This window comes from Pyricularia grisea (genome assembly GCF_004355905.1).
Source record: "Pyricularia grisea strain NI907 chromosome Unknown Pyricularia_grisea_NI907_Scaffold_4, whole genome shotgun sequence".
NCBI classification, from domain to species: Eukaryota; Fungi; Ascomycota; class Sordariomycetes; order Magnaporthales; family Pyriculariaceae; genus Pyricularia; species Pyricularia grisea.
In genome coordinates, this window is record NW_022156718.1 from 698,721 (window position 1) to 713,598 (window position 14,878).

The following is a 14,878-nucleotide window of genomic DNA, read 5'->3' on the forward strand; positions in this document are numbered from 1 at the left end:
TTTTTTACTCTCCTCCTCTCTTTCTTTGGCTGTATCAGCTGAATTCTAATTCCAGCCAGGCAGCTGAAGAGGAATGGTTGCAATTCGGTTACACAACAAATAACAAAACAAGCCCCCCCCCCTCCCAACAGTACCAAAGTACAGTTAAGATGGCGTTCCTGTTACAAGCCGGGGAATCCTTGTGTGTCACTACACGACAGCGCGTAGTGGATGAGATGGACATAAACGGGCTGCTCAGTACGCAGTAGCAAAGAACCAATTGTTCACCGAAATCTGGAAACAGGACGATGCATATGGCAACGGTTTTTGGGGTGGAAGACTTAAGAATAAAATGAATAATACAATAAAACAAAAATAAAATAAAATAAAAAGTGAAACGAAATACCTAGAATTGAGCATAGATCGCAAGGGTGAATGAAACGAAGATTAGTGGACGGAAGCCCAATAAAAACAATAAATAATAAAAAAAAAACACCACATATAACAAGAGAATTGTGAGGGGATCGATATTATTCTATCAAGCAACAAGCAAGCAAGGTAGCTTCCTCATGTACGTGGTCGTTTTGAGAAACCTTTACTTGGCAACCAAGCATTTCGGATGCTCAGGAAACAGAAAAGGGAAGGAGCATTGAGCGGGCTTTTTTTTTTTTTTTTTGCACGTACATAAAGGTACCGTCCTTCCTGCTGCCGACTACCTGACCCAATTCTCTACCCGGTTTCCGGACCGGAACCTCATGGGAATGAATGCGCAGCCAATCAACGGTATTCAATGGCATGGAACCCGCGAGTGGGGGTTCCTTACCTTCCAAAGGTAGGTTAGGTAGCGAAGCGAACTTTCGATCCGTCCCGGAAGAGATCCGCTCTCAGCGCTGCTGGGTTGGAAGAAGACTCGAAACTACTGATAACTGGTCGACAACTGACTAACGAAGCTCACCCCAAGTTTTACCGTGCACACCCTGATTTGTTCCCCTCACGACAGTAGTGTGAATAGAAATAGATTATTCCGTGGACAACATGGATTAGAATCGAAGCTTGATTGATTGATTGACTAACCCCCAGGTTGTGAATGACGGTAGGTGCCATGCCGACCGTGGACTTATTCTAGATTGGGTCTAGGGTGTTGGACAGTCTTTTGTTAGTTAGGAACGATTACCATACGTAGTCTATTTGTCAATCAATATTCATATTCAATATCAATCTTATCGACGGGATCTTTCCATTTACCCCCTCTTCCTTGTTGACTGTCTGTCTTTGCTGTACAGTAGGGCAAGAGCACGTCAAAGCTATGCGGGCACCCGTCCTAACTATTTACAGGGGGGAGAGTCACACAATAACAATGCACGTACGATTGAATTCCACGTGGTCTGGCTCATATATGGAATTCTGCGAGATGAGCTGAGGTAAACGCAAGGCACACACGCATTCGCAATAATAGGCAAGGTAGGTCGAGACAGGTAAGGTACCTAGGTAGGTAGCCCGCAAAGATGCCTCTGGGGTTTGAGCAAGGGGAGGAGACAGCCCGGGGAGGTAGCCCTGGCTTGACTAGGCTGTGGAGGTTAGCTGGCAGCCCTGCCTCGATTTGACAAAAAAAAAAAAAAAATTAAGAAAAAAATTTCAAGCGACTGACGGGGCTAGCCAACAACGCCCACAGACCTTGGGTCATTGCCTCCGACCTCATCCCTCTCCCTCCTTGGCTTAGTACTTGGAGCTGGGAGAAAATGACGGTATCAGCCAATCGATTCTCGTCTAGCACACCTGCAACGTTTTAGACAGATTACTAGCCCTTCGCGTCCTATCTGTCTCCCAATCCCCGTCGAGTTTCTGTCACTTCTCACAAAATATTTCTGAGGGGAATGATGCATTCTTTGCGCACATATAACTCCACCATTGCAGCGCATTTCGCCCCGGGGCCCCTTCCATCCCATCACCCTGGTCATTTTTGATCCCTACCCTGCAAGCGCGGCTGGATTGGATGGATGCCCGCGTATGTATGTACCTAGGTATGTAAGGTAGGTAGGTACCTATGTAAATGTATGATCTCAGTTGATAATCCGGATAGGCAATGGTATTTCATCCGGCAGCAAGCCAAGAAGGTTCGCATACTTACACGATGATCCACTGGTCAATCAAATCAGGTTGCCTAGGAAGGTAGCTTCCTTCCTTACTTGTCCTACCTTACTTACCTACTGTACCTTACTTTCGAGCCCCCGCTCCTTTCCTTGTCTCATCGAACCAATCGAAAGCTCGACCTCTTTTTTTCTGACGAAAAAAAATTCTCCATTTGGGGCTTCTCTACCTCTTTACTCCCACCCCATGCTGGCGATCCTTTTCACCATCGGAACAGTTTGCCCCCCTCGGCATCGCGCTACGCAGGCGAGTACCGGACCTAGACGCGCGATCCGATCTTATGACCGGTTTCTTGGTTTCTAGCAAATTGAAAAAAAAAGTACTAGGATAAGAAGAAAATAAGCGAGCATCACTAGTCCTGCATATGCTTACCACAATGCACAGCGGATATCGATCGTACACACATAGAGTAGGTAAGCAGTGCCTTTCGAAGGGAGTAGGTAAGGTAGGTACCTACGTATGATATTGATCAAACATGATCCTGATGCTAATCATCTCCAAATACGTCAGGGGCGTTCAATCACACAACTCCTTTACACTTAACGGATGCGCGCCGCGGTCCTGTCATTCCTTGCCTTTGGGGGCCATATCGATACGTTTTATGTCTTATTCCCGTTATTTTGCAACAGCTCCATGGGTTCATTTGTTAAATTTAGTCGCTGATATGGCTAATATTGCAGCAATAAGAGCATGGGTGCAAGGATGAGAAAATTGAAATCATTTGTGCTATTTCCCACACGAGTTTCCTCTCAACCAACGATTCTTCAGAGCCGACAATGTTGCAATCGGCCATCTCGACGCATCAAGCTCTTCTTTTTTCTGTTATGTTTCTCCCCCCCACCGTTCCATCTCTCTGACTAACTACCCCTCTGACCGTTTAAATGGCATTTTTAGCGAGGAGACAAGTTGCGGACTAATAATTATACAACCGAGGGCCTGACTCCATAACTAGCTTGCGCACAGAGGATCATGACGAGGTACTAGAAGACCCAGTTGCAAATACCACCATGGCGGTTGTGGGCACCAAGCAGGGGTTCCCGAAAGATGGGCAAGACGTCTGTCTTCATGGGATGACTGAGGTTCCTGTGCGGTTGCTTCGACTGTTAGAGTGTGTTGCTTCCTCCGACCTGCAAGGAACCTCTTTCGGCTCATGACCCCTGCTAGTTCGCAACTTGGCACCCAGGGGAAGTCTTCCGGACCAGACTCTCGAGATGACCCCTGCGCACCACTACTACGCGCTGAGGTGTGGTTGCAATCCCCACCGTATGCTACCAAAAAAGTCATCTCAGCTTTTCAGGTTGGCGGCAGACATATGAGATCTAGATGCCGCAGACCCCTCGGCGGCTTCATATTACCTACGAAGTTATGTTGTGACACCAGGTAACCTGGTGTGACCTACGAGGGGGGAAATCGAGAGAGAGAGAGAGAGAGAAAAAAAAAAGATACAGGGGAAAAAAGGATCGGTTGTCCCGCTGCTTCGTCTTTACTTGGGATCACCAGTCTGTTTCGGGTTCAATATGCCGATGATCATCTGAACTGACTACCGCTGGTGTGCGTGCGAGTGCGAGTGTGACGAAAAAAAATAGGCGACTTGCTTGCAGCAGCTATTGTTCGGTTATAATCCTAGCATCCTGATATCGACACCGAATACAAGCTGCAGTAGCCAAGAACCACGGCGAGGTCATCATCGCAGCGCCGGCTGTCCTCCGTTCAAAGGGAGGGTTGAAACGGCGGGGAAATGAGGTCTGAGGGATGGAGAAGTGGAACTCTGCTCCGGTGCTTCCCTCTGCCTGACCCTACAGTACTCCACGGTTACTTGGCGAGGGAGGGCCCGTGGCTCGATAACGCCATTTACAGTATTCTGTCTTTCTCCGAATCATGTTCCCTCCCCAAAGTGCCATGCAAACGTTCAAGAGCACGGATGAATCATGGAGAAACACCAATATCAACATCAACATTCACGTTTTCGCCATCTTGTGCTGGCCAACCTCAACTCTCAGCCACCTTGACAACATCAACGAATTCTGTACTTCTTTTCAGTGTCTGTTTCTTTGGCTGGGCTTTCTGGCCTTTCCGGCTTACTTTAGCACGCCCCTCTAATTTTGACCAGACCCATGTAGAGGGCCCAGGCACAGGCTCTCGATGTAGCGGAGGCTTTCTCCCAGTCAGGAAGAGCTGTATCGACAGGGCCTTGCAAACCCGCCACCTAGTGCCTAGTAGTCTAGGAGACCGGGCGCTGATCCCGGTGACCTGTCATTTCTTGTGGCAATGCTGCGTAGCAACACAAGACGACCAAAAGAAGCGCCTCTTGTTTCAAGCTTGGATTTCCTTTTACCATTTCGACATGGGCCCTGCACTACCTATCATACTGAGAACCATGCAATGCCCGATTCTGCCCGCGTGCACGATTTCCACACGTGCAACTCACGCACATGAGCGCATCTGCATGGTACAGTACGGTACCAGACTTTCAGAGTATCTTGCTCACTGTACAGTACACACTCAAACACACATAGCTATACACACAACCACGCGAGCATTGCCCCCCTCCCCTCCAACAGCTTCTTTTGCATCTTGTACCACCCAACCTCGCTTGCTTATGCTGCTGGCCCGTGAAATCCTAACTAGCCGGGATCCCCATCCGATCCAGCAAGCAAGAAAGAAAAGAAAAGAAAGAAAAAAACGAAAACAAAGATCTTGCCTTTTTTTTCTTTCTTCTTGACGTCCCACTGGCCTGGATTTCATGCCTTTCTACTGGATGGCTCGTCAAAACCAAGAATCTGCTCGAGTCTTAGGTCGGCCATGCCGAGTCTGTGCAACCTGAACAAGCATACAGTAGTGGTTTCAGCGGCCAGGCCAGAGACGACTTATTGACGTCGATGATCAATCTGGAGACATTGCAGGATACCTGCTGCATCGCATCATTCGATGCCTTTTCTTACTGATCTTGGGCAAAGTGGGGGTATGCAAGGGGATATCGTTGTCCTTTGAATCTCGGAGCGTTCCCCAAGCGGGTTGTAAAAGGTAGATTTAACGAGATTTCAGGAAATGGTAGGCACGCAGGAACGAAGGGATAGTTAGCCCTTACTGATTCATCACAAGCAGCTCGGGTAAATGCCTAAGGAATGTGCCTATGAGCTCACTTTCCCTTCTAGAATCTGCTGATGGTTCTTTTGACGACCGGGCAGGGGAGGAAACGACATGTCAATTTCATCACGCAAGTATGGACGTAAAAGATTCGAGCTTGCGCTCTATGTTTCATACAAACCCCCCTCCTAATGTGATGGGGGCCACGCGCTCTTGAGCCGAGCAGCCCTTCGTCCAATTATTCCGGGACGGGTAGATGCCTCTCGGTCCTTCTTTTTTTTTTTTTTTCTTGACCCCCCGGAACCCCCACCGATCTGCTACCATGTGGTATAGCAACCATGGAAAGGACAAGTTGCTACTGTCGATCTAGACCATGAGGTTCAAGTAAACCGCATCGGCTTCCCCAGAGGGCCCAAGAGCCCTAAGAAGACCCATAATGCCCTAGAAGGCTGGATAAGGGTCCAGAGAGAGGGGCTGTGTTCCAGTGTAATTTTTGGTTCGAGAACTCCGGAACCTGTGTGAAAAGACACGCCACATGTTTGATGCGCCACTCTGTTGTGTTGCGAGTAGGCAAAGAAGAGAGAGGGATATAGAGAAGCAGACAAAGAGTGTTAATACATAGGAGTGGAAGAGATATAGAGACGTGCGAGGGGGTGCCAACAAGCAAAAAAAAAAACCAAGACCCCCCCAAAGGTAAACCCTTATTCTTGGCTGCCTGTAGTCCACCTCGGCAGGTAGTATTTGGTGTTCTCATAAACAAGGAAAGTAACCCAGGTGGCAGGCAAGACTCGCACGACGCCCGGGACCAACCCACGGTAGAAGCCCCTGATGCCCTCTTCCCGCCACAGCCGGGTAGCGACTCCGATGATGCCGCGACCGAACCGGTTCTCGGCGTCGTAGTTCTGCAGCCTGCTGCGAAGCACCTGGTAGGGGTACGTGACGGCGCCGGCAAAGAGCTTGGCCGTCGTCGAGATGACCAAGGTGGCCTCGTTGGTCATGATTGAGTTTCCTCCTGCTGCAGTATCATCATGGCGTCCCCGGCTCCTCCGCGCGACGTACAGCCTCTTGGCCGGCTCGTACACGGCGAACTGGACGGCGCCGTGGCTGACGCCGAGCAGGCTGATGCCCAGGCCCCGGTAGAATCCGCGCAGGCCCTCCTCGCGCCAGACCCGGGCGGCGCCGGCCCACATGCTGGGGTACGCGCCGGCGGAACCGCGGTCGGACGAGAGCATGCGCGTCTTGAGAACCCAGACGGGGTTGGTCAGGACCTGGACGGCGGCTCCGGCGGCGGCGGAGCTGATGAAGTAGTCTTGGGGCGCGAGCCTGGCGCTGCCGTCGTCGTTATGGACAGCTGCAATGCTCCCGTCCGAGGAAGCTGCCGGCTGCTGCTGCTTGAGCGACAGGATGGCCTGCTCGCAGCGCTTCTTGAAGAAGAAGAACGAGGCCCAACTGGCGGCGTTGCCGACGAGGTTGGGCGTCAACCCTCTGTACAGAGCGGCGATGGGCTTCTCCGTCTGCATCAGGCTCCTGAGCACCGCCACGGTTCTGAGCGGCGGCGGTTGCTGTGCGAGGCCTGGTTTTGACGACGCGGATGCTGCCGATGCTGCCGCGGCAGCATTGCTCCGATGGACTGCGGGCGGACGTTAGTCAAAAGTACATGGGCAGGAAGTTGTAGGTAGAGGGAGGAAGAGAATCAGGCTTGAGAAGTTTGGTGACTTGGTTTTTCTTACTCTGCATGCGCGTCTTGACAATATCTAAAGGGTGCACGGCGAGCGTTGCGACTGTGCCGGCGGAGAGGCCGGCGACAGTCTCGACCATGGCAGGTGAGAGGCCATCTCGACCTGCATTGTTGGCCACGACCATGAATACACCTCTTTTTTTTTTACTGTCTCTTGTTAAAGACGCCTTGCAAGTTCGTCATCGTGTTAAGTTTGTGTTGTTTGATGAATGAAATTAAAGAGTGGTAGTTTTTGGAAGTTTTTTTTTATCAAAAGATGGAAATAATTGGGCAATGTTTTGATTACAAGTTTTGACGTCAACCACCAATGAATGATATCAGCAGTTTACGGACCCAAAAAATTACACTCTCAGCTATTATGACAGTTCTACCACAGCTGGCTACTCAATAACTAGTCTAGAATGCTGTTTTAATTCATTGACTTTTTTTTTTGTTCATCCTTATATTTTACTTGGACAGAGTTGAATTACTGATATATCGTAGCTGTAATGTTTTGATATCACGTGGGCCAGATGGACTCACGCAAACTGGGTATTCCATAACAATGGATGATGAGGGTACTGTCGAAGAGAAAGAGAGAGAAAAAAACAACATATGTCTAGGTCATCGATATCCAAGGTAGCTCATGCACACATACATATAAATCAAACTTGCTCTCGCACGGCAGCGGTTCTATCGCCAAGATCATTAAGTTCGTAGAGCACGGTCTATGAATGATGCTCATTACAATATAATACAGCGTCGCCAAACGACAGTTGAGAACTTGGGTAGCATCTTCCTCCTATCCCAAAGTGCCCCATGAGCCCATTTTTGGGCAACATCATTGTACACGCACGCACTGTCGCTAACCCCAGCGAAGTACATAGCTCTCCTCAGACTTGCAACAGGTCGCAAAAGGCTCGATCCATATGTTTGTTTACTCGAGGGGGGAGAAGAGCCTAATCCAATGTCAGCAGGCTGGACTTGAAGGGAAAGTCTTGATCTGGAAATTACTGGAAAACTGACTTGATCAAGGACGGGCGAGGCTCGCTCCTGGTGTAGCCGAGATACAGGATCAAGGGCAGATATCCATAGTGCATGGCAACGCGCGAGACGTCAATGAGCTTGCCGATGCGCTCCTGGAAGAAGAAATGTCAAGTCTGTCAGTGTTTTTTCTCCAAGTTTAGGGAAGCGTGCTTATTCGTATGGTATGTAGGTAGGTTAGGTAGGTATCAGTGCGGGTTGATGAGGCGGACCTTGGACTCTTCTGAAAGGGCAAACATGGTGAAAGACTGAGTTGATTTCGGGCTTTGCGGAAAGTTTTTGTGTTTGTTGTTTGTTTGTGTTTTCTGCCTGCTTCAATAAAGGCAATGTTGGCTCTGACGAATGGAAGTTTCGTGGTGCCTTGGACTTTTCTTCGAACTCGAATGCTTCGGTATTGGGGTTGTCTGTCGCGCGCGCAACGGTCAAAGAAGAATCATGGCTGGACAGTAGCCTCTAAATTTTGACCAAAGTGGATACAACGCGCCATATATGTGGGGATCATGACTGCTTATGTCAGCTAATTAGCTGCGGTACAGCAGTCGGGTTCACCAAGCTCACCTTGGCGGGAAAGCAAGCGCGACTACAACGTACAGTAGGTACCTAATCCCTGCCTGGTTAAGCACGCACCCCACAGAGCTTCCCTGACCGCCCTGGGCAAAATTTCAATATTGAACTGCGACGCGGTACTGTACCTGCATGCATCATTTTGGGCAGTGCAAGTAAGTATCCATCCTAATACCCGCAGCACCGTACCTCACCAAACTGCTCCCTCGGCCTCAACCACCCATCATGTCCAACAAACACTGGGAGCAGAATAAGGAGGCAACCGTCTACGTCGGTAACCTGGATGAGCGCTTTGGGGAGGCGCTCATGTGGGAAATGATGACGCAGATGGGCCCCGTCGTGAACCTGCACATGCCCATGGACCGTGTCTCGCGCACCCATCAGGGCTACGGCTTCGTCGAGTTCGACACCCCCGAGTCCGCCGACTACGCCGCCCGAGCACTCAACGGTATCCGCGTCTTTGGCAAGGTCATTCGCGTCAACAAGGCCAGTGCCGACAAGCAAAAGACGGCCGAGATTGGCGCCGAGCTCTTTGTCAACAACCTGGACCCCCAGGTCGACGAGAAGATCCTCTTCGATACCTTCAGTCGCTTCGGTCAGCTGGTCACCCCTCCAAACGTCGTGCGCGACGCCAACAACATCTCCAAGGGCTACGGTTTTGTCAACTTTGACAGCTTCGAGGCCAGTGACACTGCCCGAGACACCATGAACGGTCAGTACCTGCTGAGCAAGCAGATCACCGTCGAGTATGCCTACAAGAAGGATGGCAAGGGCGAGCGCCACGGTGACGAGGCCGAGCGCAAGCTGGCTGCCGAGGGCAAGAAGCACAATATCGTTCCCGAGCAGCAGCCTCTCCCTCCAGCATACCTCATGTCCGCTCCCGCGTCAACACCAGCGGCTGCGACACCAGCAACTCCCACCGGCCCGGCCGCTGGTCCCCCGCCAGGCTTTGATCCCGCAGTCCCGAACGGTTCCATTGGCGGCGCTCCCCCTCAACAACCGCACGGTGGAGTTCCGCCTCCGTTGGTGCCGCCGGCCGGCATCCCTGCTGGGTACGGTGCACCTGCACCTCGCGGTGGTCCTCCCGGATTTGGCGGCCATATGCCACCCCAGGTGGCCGGTGCTGGACGGCACATGGGTATGATGGGTGGTCACGCATTACCACCTGCCCCATCCGGGCTGCCGGCTCGTCCGCCTCCTAGCATGGGCGGGCCTCCAGGTAACTTCCACCCCGGAATGCCACCATCCGGATTCCGTGGTCCTCCGGGCCCGATGGGCCTGCCACCAGCCCCTGGACAGCAGCCGCACCCAGGCTTTGGAGCACCACCCCCTGGATTCGCTCCACCTAATGGAGCCCCGATTCCCATGCCAGGAGGCTACATGCCTCCTCCGGGTATGCCTGGGCCGCCAGGAGCACCAGCCCCACCGCCAGGCTTTCCTGTCCGCCGTTGATCTCGAGACGACGTCTGGGGTAACATAATCACAGGTCTGTCCGATTAGACCTCTTGCGTTGAGAAGGCTTGGGCAATATTCACTCGCGAGTGATGCATACCTGGGCGTCCGATATTGAGACAGACACTTCTCGCCTCCTGGCGGGCATAACATGGGAAGTCGAAGTGGTACCGCACCAACGGTCAGCCCAGTACATCATGCCAGTTGCCAAAGGGGCGTCATGCCCAGTGAAGAATGGACATGCGGATTCTTGCCTGCCCGGTCGATTCGAACATGTGTAGATTCAAGACAAAGACGTTCGAGGATTGACGTACTTCATTGGCTCAATCAGTACCTCATGTACCGAAATATACGGATCTTGGTGTTACTATCAGTTGTTTCATCCTTTCCGATTCACTCGCTCAATGGGCGCCCGAACCAGACGCCTAGGTGGTGGTCTGCGGAATATATTGCACAGGCCTATCTATAGCCCTGTTGACAGGTGGTTTTAGGGAGCAAGAAAAAGCTATGGTTGACATTGGGAAAGCGAGGAGTTACGGTGATTTGCATTTGATGGGGATATCCCTGTACTATTTGTAGTTGTGTATATACCATATCGCATGTTAGGCATATATACTGTATGCATAATTCTGACTGCTTTGATTAACACTACAGTGGGAATCTATTTATCGTTCAGTAATCAGTATTATACTTGCATGACTACTTTGTTGTTTGTGCTGGCCATAAGACTTGTGTTTCGATCTAACAATATGATACGAAGGTGATTTCCTAAACATATTCCAATCTTTTTAGATATAAGTCAAAGAAATTTTAATTTCAACTTTCGTGATATATATTTTGGCCATTTGCATATTTACGTTTGATACATATTTATATATCCTAGCGGGGGCCTAGCAGAGGTGATAAATGGGATGACGATGATGAGGATAATGGAGGACACTCTATTGATAGTCGCCAAGAAAGAAAGTAAGAAATGTATTCATCATATTTCTTTCTCTCTTTTTTTCCCCTCCTGCGGCCAGTGTGATGGTTGGTTCCGCCTCTAATGGGCTGACCCGCTACGTAGATCGCTTTATGAACACTTTGAGCGGCGCCTCAGATGTAACAGTGAAAGGGAGCCCTTCCATACATAGTAAAGAAAAAAAAAAAAGAAAAGGCCTTAGTTGGAAAGAATAATACCGATATGGCTGGCTGCCTTCCAGCCAGACTTCTTGTCTCATGCAAGGAAAATTCCCTGCCCGAATCCCATTTTAGTAAGGTTCGACTAAGCTGTCGACCCCATAGGTCAATTCCTGATGCCATGTAAGGCACCCCTGTCCAAGTCCGAAAATATCAAATTGTAACTAAAGATACAACAGGTAAAAGAACCAAAAAAAATTGCCAGGCTTGCCTAGATATCAACAAAGACAGCGGCGTAGATGTTCCTGTGAGTCTACGGGGTGGCATTCGGCGACTCCCCGTGTACCCAAAACAAACAAACAATGGAGTAAAGCCACGGCTCGCTACACATGCCGGTTACTCAATATCATCTTCCTTGACCTCGGACTTGGCCTCGATGGCAGGTGCAGCAGCAGCAATGGCCGCCTGCTTCTTCCGATTCTTCTCCACCTCGATCAGGAAATTCTCCTCAATGGCCGCGCATCTCTTGAATGCCCGTTGCCAGCGATCCACCCAGAGGCGAGCGAGGAGCTTGTTGCTTGCAAGTGAAGATGCCCTTGCGGTGAGCGCGTTCTCTATGAGCTGGAACAACTCACGCATCTCTTTGACCTCGGGGCCGTCCTGATCCTCTGTCATGGAGACATCACCATCTAGATTTTGCGCCTTAGTCAGGGCAACTTGCCTCACTCGTCCAGTGACCTTGCGGACAGTGTTGAGAACTAGCTCGTAGATGTGATCCTGGGCCAGCCGTGACTCGTCGTCCTCAATGGCAGTAACTGCACCTCTTCCTGCACCGACGGCCCATTCGACAACGACAGCCGGCGTCAGTATGGCGTAGTTGAGCAGCTTCTCCACTATGGAAAGAGCCACGCCTTGGTGGGCGGACCAGTATGCCATGACGGCCTCAATCACTTGTATCCGCGCGGCAACCGATGCGGCCCCGGCATCAAGAAGCCTGTCCTTGACTCGCTCGATGCATGCAAGCACGTGCGACAAGGACTTGCTCCCCACGGCAAGAACTGCTGTCATAAAAACATCGGTGCTGGTGACCAAAGGATCAAGGCCTTGGTCGACCGCGCCGTTTTGGATTTCCTCAATGAAGGGCTGGATGGCCTCATCCGGCTCTTTCTTCTTGAGGAGGTTTGCTATCTCACGTCCCTGAGAAGCAAAAGGAACATCTAAGAAATCCATTGTTAGCTGGGGGTATAAACTATGACAGCCTGCCAAGGCCAGGCATCACAAGTGGAGCTGATATTGCTGACTGAGTAACTAAGACTTCAGAGACTTACCATCGTTTTTGTACTTGAATTCGGGAACGTCTATCTCTTTCTCCGGACCGATCAACGACTTGTACTCGTCGGGTACAGTATTCTTTATGCGTTGTGCAAAGCTCAACCTGATCTCCTTGTCAAGAGCACCGACAATGAAAGCCTTGAGAGGATGGAGAGCTGGCAACTCTACATCATCAACCCATTCGACCCACTTCCAGGTGAATCCGAAATTGCTCAGATGGTGCGAGAACCAATCAATGAAGCGGTGGTTCAGCTCCAGATCATGGCGCGGAATGTTGCGGTATATGTGCCTGATTGCCCTACCAAGACTCGGCGCAATGGCAGCTGGAGCGATCTTGCATGTCTCGGTCAGAACAGAATGGTAGAAGACGAGCTTGTGTTCCGGCCTGGGCAGTTGCAGAATCTGAGAGAATACAGCGTCCACCACTACGTCTTCAGGCTTCCAAGTCGATTTGCCCGCCTCCACGTCTCGCAATCGATCAAAGGGCGTAGCGCGTTTGACGAAAGTGCCATTGGAGAAATAACAGTCGATATCAATCAAAAACCGTGCCACCACATTGCGGTTGTAATGTAGGGTATTGATCGTATCGAGAATGGCGTCGCGTATGAGCGAGGCTGCGATGGTCGTGTCAGGGGGTACTGAGGCGACATCCTGTGCAGCGTAGATCGAGATAGAAACCTCGGGGAAGAGCGGTCGGCTGCCCGCGATTATAGTCTCGGGGACTGATATCGTAGGCAGAGGGTGCTTGGGACAGTCGTCCAACTTCGACTGCTGCTCGACTTCCTCTAGGGGCATCTTCCAGGGCCGCGGCAGACACTCAAGGCCCCAGCCACTGCCCGCCTCGGCCTGCAATTGTTTCTGGAGCAAGCTAAGCAGACTCGGAGACGCCTCCACATCCTTCTCACCCGCCTCGGGGCAGTATGGGTCAACCAGCTTTTGCATTGGGTGGTCTTCGGAGGCGATAACATCAGTCTTGTCCATTAGTTCAGCGGCCTTGTCTATCCACTGGCCAGGCGCCGCAGCCATAATGTATGGGATTGTCAGGAGGATGATCTTGACCAGTTCGATACCGATGGTCTAGTCGAATCAGTAAAAAAAAGAAGACAGTCAGTAAATGCTTCCTGAGCGGCGCAATCGCATGCGAAAGCGCAGACTTACATCATCGGAGCTCGCAGTCTGCAGGTCAACTGCACGGTTGAACAGCTCATCCAATACAGGAAAGATGCCTTCGCCCTCAAGGCATGTCTGAAGGCATGCCAGCAGCTTGAGCAGCGCCTTGACATCGCGCCACTCGCCCGCTGTGATGGCCGTTTCCAAGGCCTTGCCCACCCTCACAAGCAACTCAGCAACAAGCTCAGACTTGAGCGTGTTTGTGACCAGGATGACAGCGGCGACAAATGGGGTTTTGAGTGGCTGCTCGACCACGAGCTGACACACGAGGTCCAGGAAGCCGTTGCGCACAAATTCGTCGTCGTAATTCTCTACAACCAGCCGCGAAACAGAGACGACATCCTCATGCCACTTACGTGCCGCTGATTCGGCAAGGCCCAAAAGTTGCTTTCGTATCCGGATGAATGGTGGTGCGTGGGAGCTGCCATCGTGGCGTCGACGGCCACCGCCGCGATTTCGGCCATAATCGTCGTCATCTGAAAGTGACAAGAGAGGCATTGTGTCAGTTGAATTAATCTGCCGGTTGCGACGTAATGAAGTTGAGAGGATCTTGGCCTGCAGGTGATCAAAATGTAAGACTGACCATTGTACCTGCGCTTCCTGGGGTTGAAGCCTCCGCGACCACCATCACCGCGGTGTCGACGATCGTAATCGGCCATGATGGATGCTGATGCAGATAGCGCCAAGCCAACAACTACCGCAGCGCTGCGCCAAGTCGAGACACAATTCACCAGGCCAATTAGGCAATAGAATTCAGTCAATCAATATGATCAAGTGTGAAAAGTTGAGACGTGATGAAAATAAAGGCTTTGATACAGCAGGATGCCGAATGCAACGTGAAGTGAAGCAGAAAAAGGGTGCTGATCAATGCCCTTGGTCTTGCGTGTGGGCAAATAAGTGCCGGCTCGCGGTCCAGTCAATTGAAGCTCGCCCGTAGGCGCGTCGAGAGGAGGTCAGTTTAGCTGAAGCTTGAGTGGAGCCACTCCGAATCTACTTACATAATCCACTTCTACCAACCAGCAACCAGGTAGGTACCTAGGTACCTAGGTCCCTTGGGTAGGTCGGTAGATATTTAATATGTACCTAGACTAAGGTACCTAAGGTAACGGTGCTACAGCCATGATATTTAGAAACAACTTGTTAATCAGTCAAATGCAGACAAGAAACACAAATTGGTTCTCTCGGATATCAGCAGCACCGTACCACTTCACTCACTGCTTAGCTTTTAACTTTCGATCTCACGAATAGATACTCGCACAAGGATGA

The 14,878-nt window shown here is 50.9% G+C and overlaps 5 protein-coding genes across 5 annotated transcripts; 2 read left to right on the forward strand and 3 right to left on the reverse strand.

The window, feature by feature from the left end:
* Positions 1 to 2,316: 2,316 nt before the first annotated feature.
* PgNI_06947 (uncharacterized protein) lies at positions 2,317 to 3,281 on the forward strand (the record flags this gene model as incomplete). Its single annotated transcript, XM_031126965.1, has 3 exons — positions 2,317 to 2,540; positions 2,638 to 2,764; positions 3,080 to 3,281. Exons 1-3 carry the CDS (start codon positions 2,492 to 2,494, stop codon positions 3,279 to 3,281), a joined length of 378 nt encoding a protein of 125 aa, XP_030981611.1. The 5' UTR covers positions 2,317 to 2,491.
* Positions 3,282 to 5,352: 2,071 nt separating this feature from the next.
* Positions 5,353 to 7,155, reverse strand: PgNI_06948 (uncharacterized protein). The gene is made up of 2 exons (XM_031126966.1): positions 6,945 to 7,155; positions 5,353 to 6,844 (listed from the first exon to the last, which is right to left on the reverse strand). The coding sequence occupies exons 1-2, from the start codon at positions 7,075 to 7,077 to the stop codon at positions 5,916 to 5,918; spliced, it is 1,062 nt and encodes a 353-aa protein (XP_030981606.1). The 5' UTR covers positions 7,078 to 7,155; the 3' UTR covers positions 5,353 to 5,915.
* A 454-nt stretch (positions 7,156 to 7,609) lies between these two features.
* On the reverse strand, positions 7,610 to 8,408 carry PgNI_06949 (uncharacterized protein). Its single transcript, XM_031126967.1, has 3 exons — positions 8,188 to 8,408; positions 7,958 to 8,070; positions 7,610 to 7,890 (listed from the first exon to the last, which is right to left on the reverse strand). The coding sequence occupies exons 1-3, from the start codon at positions 8,212 to 8,214 to the stop codon at positions 7,869 to 7,871; spliced, it is 162 nt and encodes a 53-aa protein (XP_030981607.1). The 5' UTR covers positions 8,215 to 8,408; the 3' UTR covers positions 7,610 to 7,868.
* A 356-nt stretch (positions 8,409 to 8,764) lies between these two features.
* PgNI_06950 (uncharacterized protein) lies at positions 8,765 to 9,991 on the forward strand (the record flags this gene model as incomplete). Its single annotated transcript, XM_031126968.1, has 1 exon — positions 8,765 to 9,991. One exon carries the CDS (start codon positions 8,765 to 8,767, stop codon positions 9,989 to 9,991), a length of 1,227 nt encoding a protein of 408 aa, XP_030981019.1.
* A 930-nt stretch (positions 9,992 to 10,921) lies between these two features.
* Positions 10,922 to 14,461, reverse strand: PgNI_06951 (uncharacterized protein). The gene is made up of 4 exons (XM_031126969.1): positions 14,196 to 14,461; positions 13,601 to 14,088; positions 12,439 to 13,519; positions 10,922 to 12,327 (listed from the first exon to the last, which is right to left on the reverse strand). The coding sequence occupies exons 1-4, from the start codon at positions 14,269 to 14,271 to the stop codon at positions 11,507 to 11,509; spliced, it is 2,466 nt and encodes an 821-aa protein (XP_030981018.1). The 5' UTR covers positions 14,272 to 14,461; the 3' UTR covers positions 10,922 to 11,506.
* Positions 14,462 to 14,878: the final 417 nt, after the last annotated feature.

What these genes read in the sequence shown, in the direction of transcription:
- PgNI_06949 (XM_031126967.1), bottom strand. Translation starts at nt 8,214, where the DNA reads ATGTTTGCCCTTTCAGAAGAGTCCAAG. An exon ending in CCCTTTCAGAAGAGTCCAAG is followed by an intron (nt 8,071 to 8,187) that starts GTCCGCCTCATC and finishes TTCTTCTTCCAG; the next exon opens with GAGCGCATCGGCAAGCTCAT. An exon ending in CCTCGCCCGTCCTTGATCAA is followed by an intron (nt 7,891 to 7,957) that starts GTCAGTTTTCCA and finishes ACATTGGATTAG; the next exon opens with GCTCTTCTCCCCCCTCGAGT.
- PgNI_06951 (XM_031126969.1), bottom strand. Translation starts at nt 14,271, where the DNA reads ATGGCCGATTACGATCGTCGACACCGCGGTGATGGTGGTCGCGGAGGC. An exon ending in CAGGAAGCGCAGGTACAATG is followed by an intron (nt 14,089 to 14,195) that starts GTCAGTCTTACA and finishes TGTCACTTTCAG; the next exon opens with ATGACGACGATTATGGCCGA. An exon ending in AGACTGCGAGCTCCGATGAT is followed by an intron (nt 13,520 to 13,600) that starts GTAAGTCTGCGC and finishes TGATTCGACTAG; the next exon opens with ACCATCGGTATCGAACTGGT.
- PgNI_06948 (XM_031126966.1), bottom strand. Translation starts at nt 7,077, where the DNA reads ATGGTCGTGGCCAACAATGCAGGTCGAGATGGCCTCTCACCTGCCATG. An exon ending in TGTCAAGACGCGCATGCAGA is followed by an intron (nt 6,845 to 6,944) that starts GTAAGAAAAACC and finishes GTCCGCCCGCAG; the next exon opens with TCCATCGGAGCAATGCTGCC.